Below are 24,802 nucleotides of genomic sequence, written 5' to 3' on the forward strand. Positions count from 1 at the left end.
CAGATTATTCATCTACTCTAGGGGTTGACATTTACTTGACACCCTAATCTGGTGTTTCGAAGTCTCTCTCAATCCTCTTTCCTGCATTAATTGAGAGGATGACATGGATGAAAAATAAGCAATAGGAACTGATGAATCCCCAAGGACCAGTGATCCTGTTTTCATGCAAATATCTGCACTGATAAAGATGATGGAAAGAAAAAAATGCAAAAAATATTTGTCCTCAAAACAAGATTGTTTGTCACTTCCCTGGAGCATTGTTAAATGTTAGTATAGAGATAATGTGAACCTTCTAGGGCTGATAGTAACTAGATTGTGTCTTTTGGAAGATGAACCCTGCCCTTTGATTTGGTACATTTTTATGTCTCAGACAACTCTTTTGGTGTGCAGATTTTGGAATGCAATAATGTTTTGTATAGGTATTTATAGCTTTTCATGATTGGGGCCCTCTGACTTGATTTGGGCAGTTAATTTATGTGAAATTCCCATGAAAAATATAGAAATATAAAAAACTGCCTTACCATATAAAGAATTCCATTTCTGTTACTTCCATCTGAGTTCAGTGTCCTTCCTGTTTACTGAAACTATTGTAGTCACCTTCTAACTGCCCTCCCTGCCTTTCAACTACCTCATATCAGTCCAACTTTTTTACCACTAACAGGTTAATTTTTCCAAAGTACCATTTGCTTCTGTTTGTCCTTTGCTCTTAAGTCATTAGTAGTACTTCATTACCCATATGATAAAATTCAGATTCCTTAGCATGGCATTCAGAATCCTCTTCACTCGGGGCCGAGCCTAATGTCTAGCCTTCTTACTTCTCCTCTACCAGAACACCATGCATTGTCCTCATTTGAAATATTCTTCCCGGAACACTCCCCCATCTTCTTAATTCTATTCATGCTATTCCTTTTTCTCAGAAAACCCTCCCTGACCTATTTCTAATATTAGGACTTTTATTTGTCCTTCATTATTCAGCCAGAATCTACCTCTTTTATCAGCCTTTCCTTTTTATACCTGATCTGGAAAGTGAAATCGCTTTCTTGGCCTCCCAAATTGCTCCTAGAGCAGTTCGTTTGTTTCATTTTATCATTCTGGGAGATTTTTGGTACGTGTCTTATCTCTTGGATTAATTGTAACTCTTTAAGGTGAGAATCATATTTTGGGGCTGTCTTTGTAGCCCACAGAGTACCTGGCATATGGTAAACATGCAATGTGTATTTGCTGATTGAATGCATGATCAACTGCTTGATGCCTTTAGATGAAATGACAGATTAAAAAAAATTTATTATGTATATATATTTTTATTTTTGGCTGCATTGGGTCTTCATTGCTGCGCGCAGGTTTTTTCTAGTTGCTGCGAGCAGGGGCTACTCTTCTTTGCGGTGCGCGGGCTTCTCATTGCAGTGGCTTCTCTTGTTGCGGAGCAGGGGCTCTAGGCACGCGGGCTTCAGTAGCTGTGGAGCATGCGCTCAGTAGTTGTGGCTTGCGGGCTCTAGAGCTCAGGCTCAGTAGTTGTGGCACACAGGCTTAGTTGCTCCACGGCATGTGAGATCTTCCCGGACCAGGGATCAAACCTGTGGTCCCCTGCGTTGGCAGGCGGATTCTTAACCACTGGGCCACCAGGGAAGTCCCGAAATGACAGATTTTTAAAATGAAATCCACTGACTTAAAACTGAAAAAGTGGAAGCGTCTAGAAATTGTTCTTTTTCTGGATAGTCTGTGTTTTAGTGATGAGAAGTAACATTTGAAGTTCTCATAATGTCTGGAATTTTTCTCTTATGACAGTGGATGATCAACCACCCATAGTAAAGGTAGTGTGAAGCTTGTTGGTAATGGTTTGGTTTTATCTTCTACCTGACCCCTACTCCATTGCTATTATGATCTGGGCATGATCCTGATTTAGTCATGTTAAGTTGCAACAGAACATACCTTGTTTTATTCCTAAGACCCATTGAACCCAGTAAATCCTACTGAATACTGATTCTCAACAGTTTTTGTCCTTTTTTAAAAAAGGTTTCTCCCATCTTTGAAAGCTACAAACCTTGTAGTAGTTATGCAGATGACCTACTTACTGGCTATATTCAAGATATTTTTAAATAGGATGTGATGATTGGGAAAGCAGAAGACCGTGCCATTTGAAACTAGGGCTAAAGCTTGGGGTTCTGATGCATTTCTTCTTTTTCCTTTTTTTTATAATAGCTTTACTGGTATGTAATTCACATACCCTGCAATTCATTTATTAATAGTGTGCAATTCAATGATTTTGGGTATATTCAGAGTTGTGCAGCCATCACCATAATCAATTTTAGAACATATTCGTCACCCCTCAAAGAAATTCTGTACCCATTAGCAGTCACTCCTCATTTTCCCCCAAACTCCATAGGCCTAGGCCACCAAGGATATGCTTTCTGTGTCTATGAATTTCTACTGTGGACATTTCATATAAATGGAGTCATATAATATATGGTCTTCTGTGACTGGTTTCTTTCACTTAACATAGTGTTTTCATTGTTCATCTATGTTGTAACATGTATCAATACTTCATTTCATTTTTAGGATTGAATAATATTCTACTGTATAGATCTATTTATCTACCAGTTATTCACATTATGTTTATCCACTAGTTGGTGGACATTTGGGTTATTTCCTCTATTCAGCTAGTGTGAATAATGCTGCTGTGAGCATTCATGTACAGGTATTTATGTGGACATATGTTTTCATTCTCCTCAGCTTATAACTGGGAGTGGAATTTCTGGGTCATATGGTAACTCTACATCTAACCTTTGGAGGAACTGTCAGACTATTTTCAATACTGACTCTGCACCATTTAACATTCCCACCAGCAGTGTATGAAGGTTCCAATTTCTCAACACCTTGCCAATACTTATTATTTGTTTTTTAAAAATTATTACATAATCCATCCTAGTGGATATATTATGAGAAGTGATATCTCATTGTGGTTTGGATTTGCATTTGCCTAATAACTAGTGATATTGAGCATGTTTTCATGTGCTTATTGGCTAGTTGTATATCTTCTTTAGAGACCTGTATTCAGATCGTTTGCCCATTTTAAAATTGGATTATTTGTATTTTTATTATTGAGTTATATGAGTTCTTTATTCTAGAAACAGGTCGCTTATTCAATATATAATTTGCAAAAGGTTTTCTTACATTCTGTGGGTTGTCTTCTTACTTTCTGGATGGTATTCTTTGGGACACAAAAGTTTAATTTTGATGAAGTCCAATTTATCAGTTATTTCTTTTGTTGGTTACATTTTGATGTCGTACCTAAGATACCGTTTCCTAATTTAAGGTCCTAAAGATTTATGCCTGTGCTTTCTTCTAAGAGTTTTATTCTTAGCTCTTATAGGTATTTGATCCATTTTAGGTTAATTTTTTATATATATTGTGAAGTAGGGATCCCAATTCATTCTTCTGAGTGTGGATATCCAGTTGTTTCAGCACCATTTGTTGAAAAGACTATTCCCTTCCCATTGAATTGTCTTGGCATTTTTGTTAAAAATCAATTGACCACAAACATGAGGGTTTATTTCTGGATTCTCAGTTCTATTCCATTGACCTATATTTCTGTCCTTATGCCAGTCCCTCACTGTCTTGATTACTGTAACTTTGTAATAAGTTTTGAAATTGGAATGTGTGAGTTTTCCAACTTTGTTCTTCTTTTTCAAGATTTGTTTTTGGCTATTCTGGATCCGATGAATTTCCATAGGAATTTTAGCTTGTCAGTTGTTGCAACGAGGTCAGCTGGGATTTTGGTAAGGATTGCATTGAATCTGTAGATCAGTTTGGGGAGTATTGCCATCTTAATGAAATTAAGGTGATTCATGAAAGTGGTATGTCTTTCTGTTTATTCAGGTCTCCTTTAATTTCTTTGAACAATGTTTTGTAGTTTTCAAAGTATAAGTTTTACACTTAATTTGTTAAAATTTATTCCTAAGTATTTTAATTTTTTGATGCTATTATAAATGGAATTGTTTTCTTAATTTCATTTTCAGTTTGCTCATTGCTACTGTAGAGAAATGCAATTAATTTTTGTATATTGATCTTATATCCTGCAACTTTACTGAACTCATTTATTAGTTCTAATTGTGTTTTAGTAGATTACTTAAGATTTTCTCTATACAGAATTATGTCATATGCAAATAGAGGTATTTTACTTCTTCATTTCCAATCATCCAGCCCTTCCTTCCTTTCTTCCTCCCTCCCTTCTTTCTTTCTTTTCTCTTTTCCTTTCCTTTTTTTAATTTTTGCCTAATTGCCCTGGCTAGAAATTCCAGTACAGTGTTAAATAGAAGTGGCAAGAGTGGACATTCTTGTGTTCCTCCTGATCTTAGGGAGAAAGCACTAAGTCTGATATTAGGTTTTTTGTACATGCCCTTTGTCAGTTTGAGGATGTTATCCTTTTTTTTTTTTTTTTTTGGCTGCACTGTGAGGCTTGTGGGATCTTATTTCCCTGACCAGGGATTGAACCCGTGCCATGGCAGTGAAAGCATGGAGTCCTAACCACTGGACTGCCAAAGAACTCCCTGAGGATGTTATCTTTTATTCTTAGTTTGTTGAGTGTTTTTATCATGAAGAGGTTGAATCTGATGCATTTGTTGTTGATTACACTTCACCATATACCATATAATAAAAATCTCAATTTGATTTATACTCATTTACTTGTACTGATTTGAAATTACCTTGTAGTATAAAGAAAAGATTGGTAAAAAGTTATTAAGTAAATAAGATCACACTGAGTATATTACTGTCTAAAAAAGCTTTAAGAAATTTAGCTTATTTTGATATAAGTAGTTGCTTCTGCTAATTTATCATTTAATCCTGTATGTTCATTTAGCTGTTTCAGTAGGACTATTATTTGGCTAAATTTAATCACTTACCAGTTTTTAAAAAGCAGCATTTTATTGTAAAAAAGGTTGAGACTTCCCCAGTAAAACCTATGTCATCCCTGTAGTCTACACTGATGAAGTTGTCTGTACCAGAAATTATTTGGTACAACTTCCTTCCTTCTTTCCTCCCTTTCTCTTTTCTCTTCTTTTTTTTTTTTCCGGTATGTGGGCCTCTCACTGCCGTGGCCTTTCCCGTTGCGGAGCACAGGCTCCGAATGCGCAGGCTCACCGGCCATGGCTCACGGGCCCAGCCGCTCCGCGTCATGTGGGATCCTCCCAAAACCGGGGCACGAACCCATGTCCCCTGCATCGGCAGGCAGACTCTCAACCGCTGCGCCACCAGGGAAGCCCCTCTTTTCTTTTCTTTCTTTTTTATTTATTTTTTGTCCATGTGGCGGAGCATACAGGATCCTAGTTCCCCAACCAGGGATGGAACCCTCACTCCCTGCAGTGGAAGTTCAGAGCCCTAGGCACTGGACCACCAGGGAATTCCCTGGTACAACTTTCTTTGGTGGTGGTGGTACCAAAGAAAAACTTCTGCTTCCAAGCTAGGCTGTGGTAAAGTAGACTTCTCCACCATCTAGGTATGTGGTTTTTGAAAAAGTGACCATTTGTAGTAGTTAGAAATTGTTTCCCATATAGAGAAAATTGTAAAGAACAGTTAGCTCTTTTAATTTCTTATTTTAATCTGTGAAGGAGGGCAGGGAGAGAATAGGTGGGACTCTTACACCCTGGATATTCTTCTTTGTGGCCTGACATCAGACTTCTTTGACTGGCTTACTTTACAAAGCCTGTACCTCTATCTATAATAGTTAAAAGTTAAATTAACTGTACTTGATTGATTGAGGAGAAAAATGATTTTTCACTAGCCTTTAACCTCTAGATGGCAGTATGAGTCTTACTGTACTTCTGGCTTTTCCTCTACCCATATCTCTTGAACTGGGTTTCTGATTTAGGTACAAATTCTTTTGTCTTTACTGGACTACTTGCCTAACTTTGTTGATGCCTTACTTGATTTTTAACTTTTTATTTTTCCTTTTCATCTCTCCACATTAAAAAAAAAATTCCCTTCTTGTTTGTTTTTTTGTTTTTTTTGTTTTTTTGTGGTACGCGGGCCTCTCACTGTTGTGGCCTCTCCCGTTGCGGAGCACAGGCTCCGGACGCGCAGGCTCAGCGGCCATGGTTCACGGGCCTAGCCACTCCATGGCATGTGGGATCTTCCCGGACCGGGGCACAAACCCGTGTCCTCTGTATCGGCAGGCGGACTCTCAACCACTGCGCCACCAGGGAAGCCCAAAAATTCCCTTCTTAAGCAATGTGTATTTTTGATACTCTGTTTCCCTATTGTCAGAAATAACATTTTGCTTTTGATGAAGGAGATGGGTAGAAAAAAACCAAAAACGTGGTAGTTTAATTCAATAGCTTCCATACCTGGGTGTAAGACCCTCAGAATGGGTTCAGCTCTCTCATCTCAGTTTATCTTGTTCTGTCCTTTGACTCTCCTGGTTATCAAGTGGTATCAGACAATGCCTTATTAAATTAAAATAGGAATGTTAGCTAAAATTGATGAAATAAGCTTAGATTTTCAAGAAGAATTTAATTGTTTTAAAATAAAGCTTTCAGGGACTTCCCTGGTGGTGCAGTGGTTGAGAATCCGCCTGCCAGTGCAGGGGACACGGGTTCGAAGCCTGGTCTGGGAAGATCCCACATGCTGTAGAGCAACTAAGCCCGTGTGCCACAACTACTGAGCCTGAGCTCTGGAGCCTGCAAGCCACAACTACTGAAGCCCGCGCGCTTAGAGCCTGTGCTCCACAACAAGAGAAGCCACCGCAATGAGAAGCCCGCGCACCGCAGTGAAGAGTAAACCCCCGCTCACCACAACTAGAGAAAGCCCATGTGCAGCAACAAAGACCCAGTGCAGCCAAAAGTAAATAAATAAATTTATAAAAAAAAATAAAGCTTTCAAATACTTAGCCATTTTGAGTGATGAGATAATAGCAAAAGAAGGAAGTATTCAATTCAGCAACTGTTTGAGTGCCTACTTCCTACAAGGTTCCGTAGGGGATATGAAGATGAATAAGACATAATTACTGCCCTTGTGCAGATTAAAGTCTAGTAGGAAAGGGAGATAAGACAATTAAGTAAATGATTCCTTTTTTTTTTTTTTTTGCGGTACTCGGGCCTCTCACTGTTGTGGCCTCTCCCGTTGCGGAGCACAGGCTCTGCGACCATGGCTCACGGGCCTAGCTGCTCCGCGGCATGTGGGATCTTCCCGGACTGGGGCACAAACCTGTGTCCCCTGCCTCGGCAGGCGGACTCTCAACCACTGCGCCACCAGGGAAGCCCCAAGTAAATGATTCTGAATGGAAGGTAGAGGAGATAAGCTCCATAGAGTACTAAGAACTTTTGGGATAGGGGAGAAGAGGCAATTACATTAGATTGCTACAGGAATGGCAGATAAGTTTCATTTTGTATGTCAACGTAGGTTGATTAGTAAGGATTTCCTAGGGCTGCTGAATTGAGGATTTTGAGGAATCTTGATTCAGATAAGTCAATTAGTGTTGTCTGCTGTGGACCAGGGAAAGGGGTGTGGTAGTATTTGCTATTTCTGGATCATTGAAAATATACCTTAAACAACACAGGTTTTTGATGGATGGGAATGGGAAGGGACCATATTCCAGGTGGAGTGAACATTTGGAGCAAGGAAGTTTGAAAGAACAGCTCAAGGAACAGTATGAGTGATTTAATCTGGTCTTTAAGGAGCCCAGTTTATATTAGAGGTCATAAGGAATAAGAGTAGGGAGATGGGGGCTGGACTGAGGAGGGCCTTGTACTCTTGGGGGTGAGGAATTAGACATAGGTAATGGGGAGCATGTGAAATATTCTTTAAAAAGTATTTTAATGGCTATAACATTAACTATATTTTCATTATAGATGGTTTGTAGAGATATTTTATTTACTAAAAGACACTTTACCACAAATCTGTTTATTATAAAGAAGAAAGTAGAAATGACCATAGCCTTACAAGTAAGAGATAACTACTGTTAACATTTGATGTGTTTCCTGGCGCTCCCTTTTCTCTTTATGTAGGGATGTGTGTGTTTACATTTTTTCTTGTTCCCATATGTATACACAGACATGCTTTTTAACATAACCGAGGCTATAGTGTATGTATATAGTTTTTGCCTATGCTTTTTTTCCCATTCATTCTATCTTAAGTATTTTTCTGTGTCATTAAAAATTCTACCACTGAAAATTTCTGAGTAGGGAAGTCACACACCTTTAAGAGGCATCATGCATAGGACAGAATGTAATGGTAGAGACAGGAGGCTGGAAGCTAGCAAGGACTGTGAGTCCAGCAAGAAGAATTGAGGGCTTGAATGAATGGTGGCAGTGATAATGGAAAGAAGCATACCAACAGTAGATGTTTCAGGTATATCATTTTCAGGACTAGGTAGGTAAACTGTCTGGATGAATCTTAGGGGGTAAACTGTGATTAGAGTTTACCATGATGTTTTGAGCCTGCTTAATGACAGGGAAGTCAGAAAGAGGAGAGAGATTTGGTTAAACTAAAAAAATCACCTAATTCTTTTACATGTCCCTTAGTAGGCAGGCATCTGAATTGTTTTAGAAATAAGTACAAGCCATTTGTATAGGTTGGTGTTATTAATAGGATGAAAACAATGCTTTTGTCTAGTCACATCACCTAGGTAACATGTAATGTTTTAGATAGTTATTTGTTTTCTCAGGGAAATGAGTGTGTGAAATAGGATATTCATAACTTCAGAAATGGATTTTTGGGGTTCCTATAAGCTTTGGCAGATCATTAAGCCTCTCAGTTGAATAAATTACGCTCACATAGTTTTCTTCCACAGTAGTTCTTTTTCATTCAGTTAGCTACCTATAGCTATTCAGGAAATTGTTATGGCCTTTGTATATGGTAGACATCCAAATCTTTGTTAACTAGAAAAAAATTTCAGTAGTTTACATTTGAATAACTGTAATTGGCCCAAAATATTTGATGTTGACGCATCTATTAATTAACAGCAACATTTGGATTATATCAGCACCAGGATTAAGTCTTCCTATGAGTGAAGACTGAATTTTACATGTAGTTGGAGATTTGTGGGATCTCTAATTGAGAAGGAAGTATACTGCCAAATTGTCTTCCAGAAAGGCCCTTCCTACCCCTACCTCCTTGCTAACACCAAGTATTATAATTTTTTAAAGTCATTGGCAACTTGATAGGCAGAATATTAATATCTTGTTTTTATGTTCATTTCTTCACTTGTAAAAATGAACTTTTTTCATGTTTCTTGATCATCTCTGTTAACAAGGACTGGAATTGAAGAAAATATAATTTAAATTATTTTAACCTGAAAAATAAAGCCAGCAAACTTGATTCAAAAGCACCGTATGGGCAGTGTTGTAATCTGCATTTCTCAAGTACCAGTTGTTTTCTTTGTTTTATGCATTACCATACCATCTCACCATAGTCATTAGCATGGCATCCTATTTAGGTAGTAATACAGTATAAAATCTAGAAATCCCACTTTGAAGGGATTAGGGGTATTCCTTATAATTAGAAATTGTCAACTTAGTCTTAAGTATTTTGTTTTTAAAAATGTATTACGATAATGGGGAAAAAAACATGCCATTATTTCTCATTTTTCCCTTGGTTAACAAATTAGGATACACAAAGCCTCAAATTACCTTTAAGGCTTATAAGCATTCATATCTTTTATCCATTAGTCAAGTTATTTCATAAACCCAACATTGCCTCTGAAATGGTTTTACACACAAAGAGGATTTTACCGTAAAATGCTTGGGGTGTTTTATTCTCTTCTGATTTGGGGGTGGGGAGGAGAAGGATGGAGGTAAGCAGGCAGGGCTTAAATTAATTTGTTCGGGGTTGGTTTCAAAGTAGCATTCTGCGTAGTTCTACAAAATGTATAATAGGTAAGGGGATGTACATAGTGAAAGAATTTAAAGTCAACATTGAATAACCAAGTGAATTATAGTTTATTTGTACAGTAGAAGACAGTATAGCCATTAAAAATCTTGTTAAAGCAATAAGGAGCATTTAAGGACAGAAGAATGCTCATTATATGTAAGGATAATTGCAAGTGAAAATGCAAATGAAAAACTGCAGAACACAAGTCAGCAGTTTTTTTTCCTTCCTTTTCTTTTTTCTCTTTTTTGTTTTGTTTTGAGAGCATGGGTGTAGACAAATGACTGGAAGGAAAGATACCAGTATGTTTTAATGGCTATCTTGAGTGATTTAGAAAAAAAATTTTTTCTGAAATTTCTAAATCATCAACAATGGTTACATTCTATTCTGAATAGGGGAAAGCTATCTAAAAAAATAAAGAAAAATTATGTCCCATTCTAGAAACAAAATTATAGTTACTTGAAAGATCTATCTTCTAATATCCTGCACAGTTAAAATTTTAAACTCTTTTATGGACTGTTTCTAAATAAAAATGACTAGATCCATTAACAACAATTGATCATTTTAAGCAAGTGATGAATAGCAAAGTGAAAGTTAATGATACTTCATTTCCAATCCTTAGCATGTCCTTCCAGAAGTTTGGGAACAAAAGGAATGGTAAGCTGTTAAGTCAGGGGCAAGAGATGATTTAGTTGGCAAAAGAGGCATCTTTTCATAAACAAACCTTGGCCAAGATTTTGTCCAGCTTTATGTTTCCAGCCATTCTTCCCTGTAGCTGGAGAACTGAACTCTAGTATTAACTACTCAGTAGGCGCAAAGAACCATTTAGAATGTATGTTAGTCTTAAATGGAATTGCAGCTGTTTGGTCAAGAAGTAAAATGGACCTAATAATTTTTTTTCCTTTTGGCTTGGAATATATAGCTTTGTTATGACGAAGAGGAGAGGAGAATGAAATAATTGCAGTAGGTATGCATGTGAGTTGAGTTTCTTTCCAGGCTTTGGGTGTAAGAATGACTGTTTCTGCTCCTGGGGAAGTAAACTGACATTTTCTGATTTTTTTTGGTTTGTTTATTCATTTAGTTTTTGACATCTAGAGATTTCAACAAAATGAAGAGTGTTTTTTTGTTTTAAATGTAATATCAGTTTCTTTTCTTTTTTTTCTTAGTTCGTAATACTGTTTTGTGTCAGAAATATGATCTGGGAGGGTGATGATATTGCATGAGAATTTATAGGTGATGACAGAGCACTTTGCTGTAGGAAATCTAGAAAAATATTGACTTTTTGTATCTAGAAGGGAAGTATCTCTAACCAGTAAGTCTAAATTAAAAGCTTGGCAAAAGCTGCCAATGTTTGGTGTAACTGAAAAAGATTTGAGAAATATAATGTAAAAATAGAATGATATTTTTAAAGGAAGAACTGTTACATTTGATTGACTCTAGTATAGGAGAATACATTTAAAATTGGTTGGGTAATAGTGAAGAATCCTTTGAGAGGACAGTTGAATTTGACAGGGTGAAGTTTTGGATACAGAATACAAAGAGAAAAGAACTAAAATAAGACTTCATATTCAGGATATAAAAATATTCCACTGTTCCATCATCTTTTTGTTCTTTAATAAAGTTTTCAAAATGGAATTATAATATACATAGAGAAAAGTACACAAATTATAAGGTACAGCTCAATGAATTTTCATAAAAACACTCCCATATAACCACACCCAGAACAGATCAAGAAATAGAACCTTTCCTATATATAATACCTCCTTCATACCCCTCTCAGTCATTACCTGCCCTTTGCCCAAAGGCAAGCACTATTGTGACTTATAATATCATAAAAGAGTTTTGCTTGTTTTTGAGCTTTATATAAATGGCATCACAAACTGTATACTCTTTTGTTTCTGGCTTCTTTTGCTCAACATTTTGATTATGACATTCATCCATGTCATTGTCTTTAACAGTCATTTGCTTATTTTCATTGCTGTGTGGTGTATCATTGTAAGAATGCAATGTGATTAATTTTTTCATTCTACTAATAATGGACATTTGGACTATTTCCAGCTTTTGCCTATTACAAGTAAATACTATGAGCATTCTTGGTATATGTCTTTTTATGGTACACGCATTTTTGTTGTGTATATAACTAGGAGCAGAATTGCTGGGTTGTGGATGTGTGTGTGTATAACTATCTAGCTTAAGTAGATAGTTCCAAACAGTTTTCCAAAGTGGTTATACCAATTTACAAGCCCACAGGCAATTTCATTTGTTCTATGTTGTTACCAACAGATACATTCTCAGTCTATTAATATCTAGCTATTAAAATAGATAGAATGGTATCTCAATGTAGTTTTAATTTTCATTTCCCTAGTGACTGATGAGATTGCTTTTTCATGTTTACTGAACATTTGGATAACCTCTTTCGTGAAGTGCTTATTGGTATCTCTTGCCCTTCTTTAAAAACTGGATTGTCAATTTAAAAATTGATTTGCAAGTGTTCTTTATATGTCTCTGATATGCATCCTTTGTCAGTTATGTAAATTGCAAATATCTTACCCCACTCTGTGGCTTACCTTTTCACCTTCTTAATGGTGTATTTTAATGAACCAAAGATTGTTTTTTCTCTTAAATTTATGTTTTGTCAAGTTTTAAATCTCTTTAAAAAGTTTCAAGAATAGTACAATAAATACTTGTGTACCCTCTACTTGTTTATCAGTTGTTAACATTTGTCACATTGGCTTTATCTATATATATTTAATTTTAAATTTTATTGTTTTATTCTTGAGCTGTTTGAGAACTAGCTGCAGACACCATGACACTTCATAAATACTTTAGCATTATTTCTTAAGGACAAGGACATTCTCCTACACATCTACAATACAGTTAACACACTGAAGAAATTTAACATAATACAATATGATTATCCGATATGCAATCCATATTCAGATTTCTCTAATTTAAACAGAAATTTTGAATTTTAGTTTGGCAATATTTTCCTTTTTTTGTTAATGCCACCCCTGTCATTTTAATTTAGGTTGTGATAATGTCAAAGCTGTAGTATTTTAGAAATAAATAGTAGATTACTAGTGTAACTTGGGCTGGCTAGTTCTTTTCTTCTCTCACTTCTTCTCCCCCTTGGGAATATCAGAATATCATTATTGCTATTGAATGAAAAAATTCAAATAGAGGAAGTGAAGGTATGTTTTCCTCAGCTCACTGGTTTCCTGATTTGATGTGTAAGTTTCCTGACAATCTTGTTGAGTGATGCATTTTTATATGTGTTACCATTTGTCATTTGCAAATCCTTGGAAAACCACTTTCCTTGAGAAACCAAAGCATCTTAACTGTCTTCTCTGTTGACTGACTTGGGCACTACATGAGAAAAGAACTTGCATAATGAACTAACACACAGTTGATGCATATAATGATTTTAGCATAGGAAAAGAAAGAATGAGGAAGATTTTAGTTTCACATTAGTAATTAAAACTTGCTTCACTTGATTGTAAAAACAGAAGGCAGATCTTTTTGTATGTATTTGGAAACCATTATGGCTAGTGGTATAAGAAATATAGAGTGATTTGGTAATATAAAATGGAAACAGCAGATCTAAGTAATGGAGAATTGTTAGAACACAGAAAATTTGTTTGGGTGGGATGGGGAAACCACAGGAAATTACACTGGAGCCATTGATTTCAGTTGGATTATTAATGACTTAGTTAAGTGCTGCGCTTATAGACCTAACAGTTTGACCTGGAGTGGGAAATCCACCTTGTGCAGTGGATTATTTTAGAAACAGTTGAGCCCACTAGATAGGTTTCTTTTGAGGAATAGTTTTAAACATTAAAAAAAAAAAAGGCAACAACTTCATGGGGATTGGAGATACATCTTGTGAAAATGAACCTGTGTCCAATTCCCCAGTCAACTAGAAAGAAAAGGAAAAAGAGCCTGAGGAAAAAGAGCTTGTTTGGACATCTTTGTTGTGAAGGTTTAGGGAATCAGCTTTAGCACTGTGCACAGTTTTTAGTGGCTTACTGTTCAGCATAATTTTTCTTTTAAAGTTCATAGACCCTTTGTATAAATGAGTATATTGTAACTAATGTAAAACATGTGAGCAATGACTTTAAGTCCCTATTTCATGGATCCAGAACATGTCCACTGGAAGATTAGTATAATTGTTGGACATTTTGGGAGATTGTTTTTAAGAAGAAACTCTTTTTTTTGGCTCATTGCCCAGCTTGCCAGCTTGCAGGATCTTAGTTCCCCAACCAGGGATTAGACCCAGGCCTGGGCAGTGAAAGCACTGAGTTCTCACCACTGGACCACCAGAGAAGAGAACCTCTTAAGAGGCCAGAACCAAGGAATTATATCTTACCTATAATTGGTAGGTTGCAAAGCTTAAGTCTGTCCAGTTTAAAGAAAGCTTTGGAAGAGTATACTATCTTATTATAGTATACTAACTTATAGGAATTGCATTTTCAAACTATAGCCTAAGAAACACCTCTGTATGAGGAAACTAAGGCTAGTGGAGAGAAGAGATGACCTGAATATAACCTAAGGGGAAGAACAATTACCTGAAGATAAGTAAGTAGGAACCAGGTGATAAATAGCTAATAGGAAAGGACAAAATAGTGATTAAGAGCTTGGGTTCTGGAGTCATACAGCTTTATTATGAATCTCAATCTACCACTTAGGCAAGTAACTTAATTTTCTAAGCCCTAGTTTCTTCATTTGTGAAATGGAGATGAAAACCTTAGAACAGTAATTATTAAACTTTTTGGTGTCAGGACTTCTTTACACTCTTAAAAATTAATGGTGACCCCAAAGAGTTCTTGTTTATGTGGGTTATATGTAATTTACTGTTTCAGAAATTAAAACAGAAAAATTTTAAATATTTATTAATTTACTTTTTTATTTTTTATTTATTTTTGGCTGCATTGGGTCTTTATTGCTGCGCGCGGTCTTTCTGTAATTGTGGCGAGCAGGTGCTACTCGTTGTTGTGGTGTGCGGGCTTCTCATTGTGGTGGCTTCTCTTGCTGTGGAGCATGGGCTCTAGGCATGCAGGCTTCAGTAGTTGTAGCACGTGGGCTCAGTAGTTGCGGCACGGGGGCCCTAGAGTGCGTGGGCTTCAGTAGTAATGGTGCACGTGGGCTCAGTAGTTGTGGTGCGTGGCCTCTAGGGTGTGTGAGCTTCAATAGTTGTGGCGCATGGGCACAGTAGTTGTGGCTCGTGGGCTCTAGAGCGCAGGCTCAGTAGTTGTGGCACACGGGCCTAGTTGCTCCGCAGCATATGGGATCTTCCCAGACCAGGGATTGAACCCATGTCCCCTGCATTGGCAGGAGGATTCTTAACCACTGCACCACTGGGGAAGTCCCTAATTAATTTAAAAATAGGAATAAACCCATTACATGTTAGCATAAATATTTTTATGAAGAATAACTACTTTCCAAACAAAAAATATTGAGAAGAGTGGCAGTTTTTACATTTTTCAAATGTCCGTAATGTTTGGATTGATAAAAAGTTGGATTTTCATATCTGCTCCTTCTTTCAATATGTTATGATTATCTTTTGTTAGGTAGTCCCTAGAAAACTTCACTGTTCACTTGTGAGAGAATATGTGAAAAAGGCATCTTAGTATCATATGTATAGTTTTGAACTCAGGGACCCTCTCAAAGGGGCTTAGTGATCCCCAGGATCCCCAGAGGTTTCCTGACCATTCACTTTGAGATCTGTTACCTTAGAGTATTGTTTTGATGATTTAACACAATATTATTTATAAAACCTTAGCATAATATTGGCACTTAATAGGTGCTTATAAATATTAACTGTTGGGCTTCCCTGGTGGCGCAGTGGTTGGGAGTCCGCCTGCCGATGAGGGGGACGCGGGTTCGTGCCCCAGTCTGGGAAGATCCCACATGCCGCAGAGCGGCTGGGCCTGTGGGCCATGGCCACTGAGCCTGCGTGTTGGAGCCTGTGCTCCGCGACGGGAGAGGCCACAACAGTGAGAGGCCCGCATACCGCAAAAAAAAAAAAAAAAAAAAAAAAATTAACTGTTGTTATCATTATGGGCAGCATATGAGAAGTTTTAAGCATAGTAGGCATGTAATCATATTTACTTTCTTAAAAGGCTCACTTTGCCAACATGGTAGAAGATGGATTGGTAATACAGAAAAATGGTATCAGGGAGACAAGTTAGATTTCTTTTAACTTCTCAGTGAAAATGGAGAATAGGGATGGGTTCTAGAAGTCTGAGTGGTAGAATGGAAAGGCTTAGTGACTGATTGGATATACTGGGGTCAGGGAGTTCTGGGCAGTAAGAATGAGGAATCAAGAGTGACTCAAGTTTCTGGCTTGAGTAAATATAGGAAGAAGAGCACCTTTGAGAAGAAAGATTGGGGAATTCAGTTGTAAGTGTAAGTGTAGGCTATCTAGGTGGATATACCCAGGAGATAGTTGAATGTATGAATCTAGAGCACAGGAAGTAGAGTTTTGGACATCATCAGTTTGTAGGTTCTAGTTAAAGCCACAGGTGGGAAGGCGATCAGCCAGGGAAGATGTGTAACATTAAAACAGAACCCTGGGGTCTTCCCTGGTGGCACAATGGTTAAGAATCCGCCTGCCAGTGCAGGGGACACGGGTTCGAGCCCTGGTCCGGGAAGATCCCACATGCCGCAGAGCAACTAAACCCGTGTGCCACAACTACTGAGCCCACGTGCCACAACTACTGAAGCCCGCGCGCCTAGAGCCTGTGCTCCACAACAAGAGAAGCCACCACAATGAGAAGCCCGCGCACTGCAACGAAGACCCAACGCAGCCAAAAATAAATAAATAAATAAAAGACTTGGCCTTTAAAAAAAAAAACAGAACCCTGGTGTGGTAGGCACCCTCTATTTATGCCTTTGTGTGATCTTTTCCTCTTGAGTGTGGGCTGGATCAGTGATAGCAAAAGTAATGGAATGCTACGTCTGAGATTTAGTTACAAAAAGACCATGACTTCTGTTTTGTCCCCCATCATGCCCTTTTTGGGGAAACAAGCTGCCATGTTGTGAGTGTGCAAAGAAAAACTGACTTGGAAATTATAAGATCCTGGTCGTTGGAAACAGACGTATTCTTCTACATACTAACTTGACAAGTTTCCTCTCTCTGAGCCTCATTTTCCTTGTCTGTAAAATGAAGGTAATAATAATACTTATTGGGTTCTTGAGAGGATTAAATTGGACAATGATTATAAAATGCCTAGTATGAATCTTCATGACCTTGGATGTAGCCATGAATTCTTACATATGACACCAAAAACACAAGCAACAGAAGAAAAAATAGATAAATTGGATTTCATTAAAGTTTAAAACTTTTGTTCATCAAAGAACATTATCAAGAAAGTGAAAAGGCAACCATTGAATTGGAGAAAACTTTTTAAAAATTGAGATATAATTGACATATAACAGTTTCATGTTACAATATAATGATCACTACAGTAAGTCTGTCATCACACATTGTTACAAATTTTTTCTAGTGGTGAGAACTTTAAAGATCTGCTCTCTTAGCAACTTTCAAATATATAATACAGTATTGAAAGAATACTTTTGCAAATCATATATCTGAAAAGGGTCTAGTACCTAGAATATATAAAGAACTCTTATAACTCAACAACAAAAAGACAGACAACCCAATTTTAAAATGGGCAAAGGACTTGAGTGGACATTTCTCCAAAGAAGAAATACAAATGGCCGATAAGCACATAAAAAGATGCTAAACATCTTTCATTAGTCATAAGGGAAATGTAAATCAAAACCACAATGGGATACCACTTCACACCGACTAAGATGGTAATAGTAATGATGATAATAATAATAATAGAAAATAACAAGTATTTGCAAGGATATGGTGAAATTGGAAGTCTCATATATAGCTGGTGGGAATGTAAAATGGTGTGGCCACTGTGAAAGTTTGGCGGTTCCTTGAAAGGTTAAACAGAGAATTACCATATGACCCAGCAATTCCACTACTAGGTATATACCCAAAAGAATTGAAGACAAGTACTCAAACAGGTACTTGTACACAAATGTTCATTCAGTACTATTCATGATAGCCAAAAGATGGAAAGAAACTCATATGTCCATTAACAGATGAATGGATAAACAAAATATGGTATATACATACAATAGAATATTACTTAGCCATAAAAATGTAGTACTGATACACGCTACAACGTGGGTGAATCTCAAAAACATTATACTAAATAATGGAAGCCAGACACAGAAGATCGCATATTATTCCATTTGTATGAAACATCATGGGTATGTAAATTCGTAGAGACAGAAAGCAGATTGGTGGTTGCCAGGGACAAAAGAGAGTGGAAAATGGGGAGTGACTGCTTAATGGGTATAGGAGTATTTTGCGGGTGCGGGGGGGAGTGATGAAAATGTTTTGTAACTTGATACAGGTGGTGGTTGCACAATATTGTGAATATACCAAATGCCATTGAATTGTACACTTTAAAATCACTTTTAAAAATTTGAATTCACCTCAATAAACAAAAATGCATAGTATGGTATGTGACATCTAGTAAGCTATTGATAAATTTTAGATTTTACTATTGCCTAGTGCACCTTTATCAGGAATTTAGCTGTGTGATGTTGGGCATCAGCTTCCTCAGTTGAAAAATGAAGTTGTTGGACTAAAGACCTCTCAGATCCTTACAGCATTAAAATTCTATATTTTAAGATATAGTATTTAATTCTTGTATAGGAAAGACCCCCTGTTACTCCTCCCATGTGTCTCCTTTACTCTCACATCTCTAGCACACTCACAACATGACACTGGATGTGTGGGAGTTTTTTGTTCCTCAACTAAGCAATTCTGTGACATCAGCTAGGTGTTCTACAGTTTAACTCAATTCTGACACTATCTACCTGGAGATCATATCAGATTCCACAGATTGAGGGCTGGGTCCCTCAGGACTCCCCTCTGCACACCCCCCCCATCAGATGCCAACTATAAGTCCACCTGTGCTTTGGTTGTAAATCGGATGTTCCCACAATCCCCTCCTCAGGTTTGATTAATTTGCTAGAGCAGCTCCCAGAACTCAGGAAAACAGCTTACTTACTGTTTACCAGTTTATTATAAAAGGATATGATAAAGGATACAGATGAACATCCAGGTATGTGGCGTGGGGCATGGAGCTTTCGTGCCCTCTCCAGACGTGTCACTCTCCCAGCAACTCTACATGTTCACCAACCTGGAAGCTTTCTTATGGAGGCTTCAATCATGTAGTCATGAGACATTATTAACTCCATTTCCAGCCTCTCTCCTCTCTGGAGAATGGAGGTTGGGGTTGAGAATCCCAAGATTCTAATCATAGCTTGGTCTGTCTGCTGACCAGCCCCCATCCTGGAGTACACCAAGAGTCACCTCATTAGAACAAAAGATACTGCCGTCACCCAGGAGATTCCAAGGGGTTTAGGAACTTTGTGTCAGGAATCGAGTCAAAGACCAAATATTAAAATAAAAGATGCTTCTAACACTCTTAGGAAATTGTAAGCGTTTTAGGAGCTTTGTGCCAGGAACCAGGGGCAGAGACCAATATATATATTTTCTATTATCTGACTTTCATACAGCAAATATTTGTTGTGTATCTTCACGGTACTGTTCTAGGCACCAAGGACTTGACAGTACATAAGACAGAGATGGTTCCTGCTGTCATAGAGCTAACATTCTAGTAGATAAGGCATTACACAAATAATTATTTGCCACTAAGTTTTTCTAAGTACAATGTGGGGCAGGAATAGTTCTGAGAAAAAAGATATTTAGGTATGAAGAATGAGTAGAAATTAACTGAGTGAAGGGAAGGGAGATGAGCTTTCTAGAGGAAGTATCGAAATATGGTAGTGGGAAGGAGCATGGTGCCTTTGAAGAACTGAAAGAAGGCAAATGTGACTGGAACTCAGACAGTGACTCCTGAAATAGACTGCTGGATCATGTAAAACTTCTCAGTTGTGTTAAGGATGTTGGACATTATTCTAAGAGCACTAGCAAGTCAGTTAAGGGCATGGGCAAGCAATATTCAGGTTTTGGCCATGTGGAGAATGGTTTGGAGGGGGGCATGAGAAGAACTACAGACTAAGTAGGAGGTCATTGCAATAGCCAAGACTGTGGTGCCTAGAACTAGGGTACTGATAGTGGACAGGGAGAGAAGTCCTTGAATTTGAGAGTGATTTAAGACAAAGAATAAGTCTTGATTCATTGGCTGTGGAAGATGAGAGGAGGGGGAGGGAGGTGTCAAGGATGACTCCAGGGGCTTCCCTGGTGGCACAGTGGTTAAGAATCCGCCTGCCAATGAAGGGGACATGGGTTCGATCCCTGGTCCGGGAAGATCCTACGTGCCATGGAGCAACTAAGCCTGTGCACAACTGCTGAGCCCGCGTGCTGCAACTACTGAAGCGCGCACACCTAGAGCCCACGCTCCACAGCAAGAGAAGCCACCGCAATGGGAAGCCCGCGCACAGCAACGAAGACCCAACGCAGGCAAATAAATAAATTTTTTTTTTTTTAAAAAGGATGACTCCAAGATTTCTCCCCTGGGCATGTAGGTCAGAGGCATGCAGACAACAGTGGAAGGACTTTTGCTTTTGGCTCAGATGAAATATCAGAGACTAGATTCACCTTCCCACCTGAAACAGTTTTTGTTCATTACAAAATATACGAAGAGTGGTTTTTAGGACACAGGACATCAGGCAACAAAAGATAGTGATCCCTGAGAATTAGGAAGTAAATGAGATGAGCGCTGTGATTGTCTCAGCTTACTGCTTTGAGAGAGTTTCCAGGCTGCAGTGCAGGGAGGGGGAACCCAGGCAGAGACCAGCAGGCTCCCTGAGTTGAAGAAACAGAGCTAAGCATCTGGAGAGACCAAGGCAGCTAGAGGTCAGGACAGAGTACCGGAGGGGAGAGGGCTGCACAGAGAGAACCCTGGAGATCTGCAGAGGGTCCTCCTAAAGTAATCAGCTGAGTACTGATCAGTGCAATCTTGTGAGGAAACTACTTGAGGCTCAAGAGAGAACCATCTGAAAGGATTACAGGGAACCGTGGCTGGCACCACAGGGTTTATTCCCACCAGCCAGACTGGAAAATTCTCATGAGTCAGAAGGGTTTGCCTCAGTAGTGGTGGAAACATTTGTTAAAACTTACCAGGCTGGACACTTCAAATATGTACAGTTCATCAGATATGAAATATACCTCACTAAGGATCGATCCATCAATCAATCGATTGATTGATTTAATTTTTTCCCCTCTCCCCTCAAGGATTTATTCAACAAACATTTAAATTAACTAAAATGAGCCAACAATCACTGTGCTAAAAGTTGAGGGATGCATTGGGAAGCAAGGCGATCACATGGAAGACACACATCAAACAGTTACACAAATAATCTATAGTGAGGGTTGTGATGAGTGCTGTGAAGGAGAAGTACAAGATTCCGTAACAGCAGATATCTGAGACCTTTTCTGATCTGTAGGCGGTGACCAGAGAAGAAAGGCTTTTCTGAGAAAGAGACAAAAAGTCTGCAGTCTGTCGCTAAAGCTTTTTTAGAAAGAGTAGTGGAGGAACAGATTTGTAAGGGAAGACAAGTTTTTTTTTCTTTCAATTGAAGTATAGTTGATTGTGTTTCACGTATACAGGATAGTGATTCAGGCTTTGTTTTTTGAGTTTTATTGCAGATTTTATTTCATTATAGGTTATTATAGGATACTGGTCTAATTTTGTGTGCTATACAGTAAATCCTTGTTGCTTATCTATTTTATGTATAGTAGTTTGTATCTGTTAATCCCATACTCCTAAATTTCCCCCTCCCCCCTCCCCTTTGGTAAGCATAAGTTTGTTTTCTATGTTTGTGAGTCTGTTTCTGTTTTGTATATAGATTCATTTGCATTATTTTTTAGATTCCACTTATAAGTGATGTCATACAGTATTTGCCTTTCTCTGTCTGACTTATTTCACTAGGCATAATACTCTCTAGGTCCATCTGTGTTCGCTGCAAATGACAATATTTCATTCTTTATGGTGGATTAATATTCCTATGTATATATATATATATTTATATACATATATATATTATGGGCGCTGGTGTTGCTTCCATGTCTTGACTATTGTAAATAGTGATGCTGTGAACATTAGGGTGCATATATCTTTTTGAATTAGTTTTTGTTTTTCTGGATATATACCCAGGAATGGGATTGCTGGATCATATGGTAGCTCTATTTTTAGTTTTTTAAGGAACCTCCATACTGTTCTCCGTAGTGGCTGTACCCGTTTACATTCCAATCAACAGTGTACAAGGGTTCCCTTTTCTCTACACTCTCTCCAGCATTTATTATCTGTAGACTTTTTGATGATAGCCATTCTGACTGGTGTGAGGTGATACTTCATTGTAGTTTTTTTTTTTTTTCAGTTTCTACTTATTCTTTTTTTTTTTTTTAACATTTTTTTTTTTTGCGGTACGCGGGCCTCTCACTGTTGTGGCCTCTCCCGTTGCGGAGCACAGGCTCCGGACACGCAGGCTCAGCGGCCATGGCTCACGGGCCCAGCCACTCCGCGGTATGTGGGATCTTCCCGGATTGGGCATGAACCCGTGTCGCCTGCATCGGCAGGCGGACTCTCAACCACTGCGCCACCAGGGAAGCCCTAACATCTTTATTGGAGTATAATTGCTTTACAGTGTTGTGTCAGTTTTTGCTGTATAACAAAGTGAATCAGCTATATGCATATGTATATGCCCATATCCCCTTCCTCTTGTGTCTCCCTCCCACCCTCCTTGTTCCATCCCTCTAGGTGGTCTCAAAGCACTGAGCTGATCTCCCTGTGCCATGCAGCTGCTTCCCACTACCTATCTGTTTTACATTTGGTAGTGTATATTTGTTAATGCTACCCTCTCACTTCATCCCCGATTACCCTTTCCCCTCACCATTTCCTCAAGTCCATTCTCTACGTCTGTGTCTTTATTCCTGTCCTGCCCCTAGGTTCATGAGAACCTTTTTTTTTCTTTTTAGATTCCATATATATGTGTTAGCCTATGGTATTTGTTTTTCTCTTTCTGACTTACTTCAATCTCTATGACAGACTCTAGGTCCATACACCTCACTACAAATAACTCAATTTCGTTTCTTTTTATGGCTGAGTAATATTCCATTGTATATATGTGCCGCATCTTCTTTATCCATTCATCTGTCGATGGACACTTAGGCTGCTTCCATGTCCTGGCTATTGTAAATAGTGCTGTAATGAACATTGTGGTGCATGACTCTTTTCGTTTTTTTTCCCTTATTGTTTGTTTTGTTTTTAAATTTAATTTTATTCATTTTTTTATACAGCAGGTTCTTATTAGTCATCCATTTTATACACATCAGTGTATACATGTCAATCCCAATCACCCAATTCATCACACCCCCACCCCTACCCCCCCACCCCCGCCGCTTTCCCCCGTGTCTAGATCCATCCACGTCTCTACAAATGACCCAATTTCGTTCCTTTTTATGGCTGAGTAACATTCCATTGTATACATGTGCCACATCTTCTTTATCCATTCATCTGTCGATGGACACTTAGGTTGCTTCCATGACCTGGCAATTGTAAATAGTGTTGCAATGAACATTGGGGTGCATGTGTCTTTCTGAATTATGGTTTTCTCTGGGTATATGCCCAGTAGTGGGATTGCTGGATCATATGGTAATTCTATTTTTAGAATTACCATACTGTTCTCCATAGTGGCTGTATCAATTTACATTCCCACTAGCAGTGCAAGAGGGTTCCCTTTTCTCCACACCCTCTCCAGCATTTGTTGTTTGTAGATTTTCTGATGATGTCCATTCTAACTGGTGTGAGGTGTAGTTCTGATTTGCATTTCTCTAATAATTAGTGATGTTGAGCAGCTTTTCATGTGCTTCTTGGCCATCTGTATATCTTCTTTGGAGAAATGTCTGTTTAGGTCTTCTGCCCATTTTTGGATTGGCTTGTTTGTTTTTTTAATATTGAGCTGCATGAGCTGTTTATATATTTTGGAGATTAACCTTTTGTCCGTTGATTTGTTTGCAAATACTTTCTCCCATTCTGCGGGTTGTCTTTTTGTCTTGTTTGTGGTTTCCTTTGCTGTGCAAAAGCTTTTAAGTTTCATTAGGTCCCATTTGTTTATTTTTGTTTTTATTTCCATTACTCTAGGAGGTGGATCAAAAAAGATCTTGCTGTGATTTATGTCAGAGTGTTCTTCCTCTGTTTTCCTCTAAGAGTTTTATAGTGTCCAGTCTTACATTTAGGTCTCTAATCCATTTTGAGTTTATTTTTGTGTATGGTGTTAAGGAGTGTTCTAATTTCATTCTTTTACATGGAGCTGTGCGGTTATCCCAGCACCACTTATTGAAGAGACTGTCTTTCTCCATTGTATATCCTTGCCTCCTTTGTCATACATTAGTTGACCATAGGTGCATGGGTTTATTTCTGGGCTTTCTATATTGTTCCATTGATCTATGTTTCTGGTTTTGTGCCAGTACCATAATGTCTTGATTACTGTAGCTTTGTAGTATAGTCTGAAGTCAGGGAGTCTGATTCCTTCAGCTCTGTTTCTTTCCCTCAAGACTGCTTTGGCTATTCAGGGTATTTTGTGTCTCCATACAAATTTTAAGATTTTTTTGTTCTAGTTCCGTAAAAAATGCCATTGGTAATTTGATAGGGATTGCATTGAATCTGTAGATTGCTTTGGGTAGTATAGTCATTTTCACAATATTGATTCTTCCAATCTAAGAACATGCTATATCTCTCCATCTGTTGGTATCATCTTTAATTTCTTTCATCAGTGTCTTATAGTTTTCTGCATACAGGTCTTTTGTCTCCTTAGGTAAGTTTATTCCTAGGTATTTTATTCTTTTTGTTGCAATGGTAAATGGGAATGTCTCCTTAATTTCTCT

General features: G+C 38.1%; 1 protein-coding gene across 6 annotated transcripts in view; it reads left to right on the forward strand.

Annotated features, from left to right (window-relative positions):
* LIN52 (lin-52 DREAM MuvB core complex component) overlaps positions 1–24,802 on the forward strand; it is a 118,132-nt gene that overhangs the window by 16,695 nt on the left and 76,635 nt on the right. Inside the window, exon 6 of one of the 6 annotated variants that reach the window (XM_033402116.2) lies at positions 4–4,678. The exons of 4 other annotated variants lie outside the window; for them this stretch is intronic. In XM_033402116.2, coding sequence (XP_033258007.1) covers positions 4–47 — 44 coding nt within the window. In that variant the 3' untranslated portion in view covers positions 48–4,678. Of the gene's footprint in view, positions 1–3; positions 4,679–10,783; positions 15,819–24,802 lie in introns of those variants that run through there. One more of the 6 variants, XM_033402239.2, reaches the window with a different exon arrangement.

This window comes from Orcinus orca, chromosome 2, assembly GCF_937001465.1.
Source record: "Orcinus orca chromosome 2, mOrcOrc1.1, whole genome shotgun sequence".
Taxonomy (NCBI): domain Eukaryota; kingdom Metazoa; phylum Chordata; class Mammalia; order Artiodactyla; family Delphinidae; genus Orcinus; species Orcinus orca.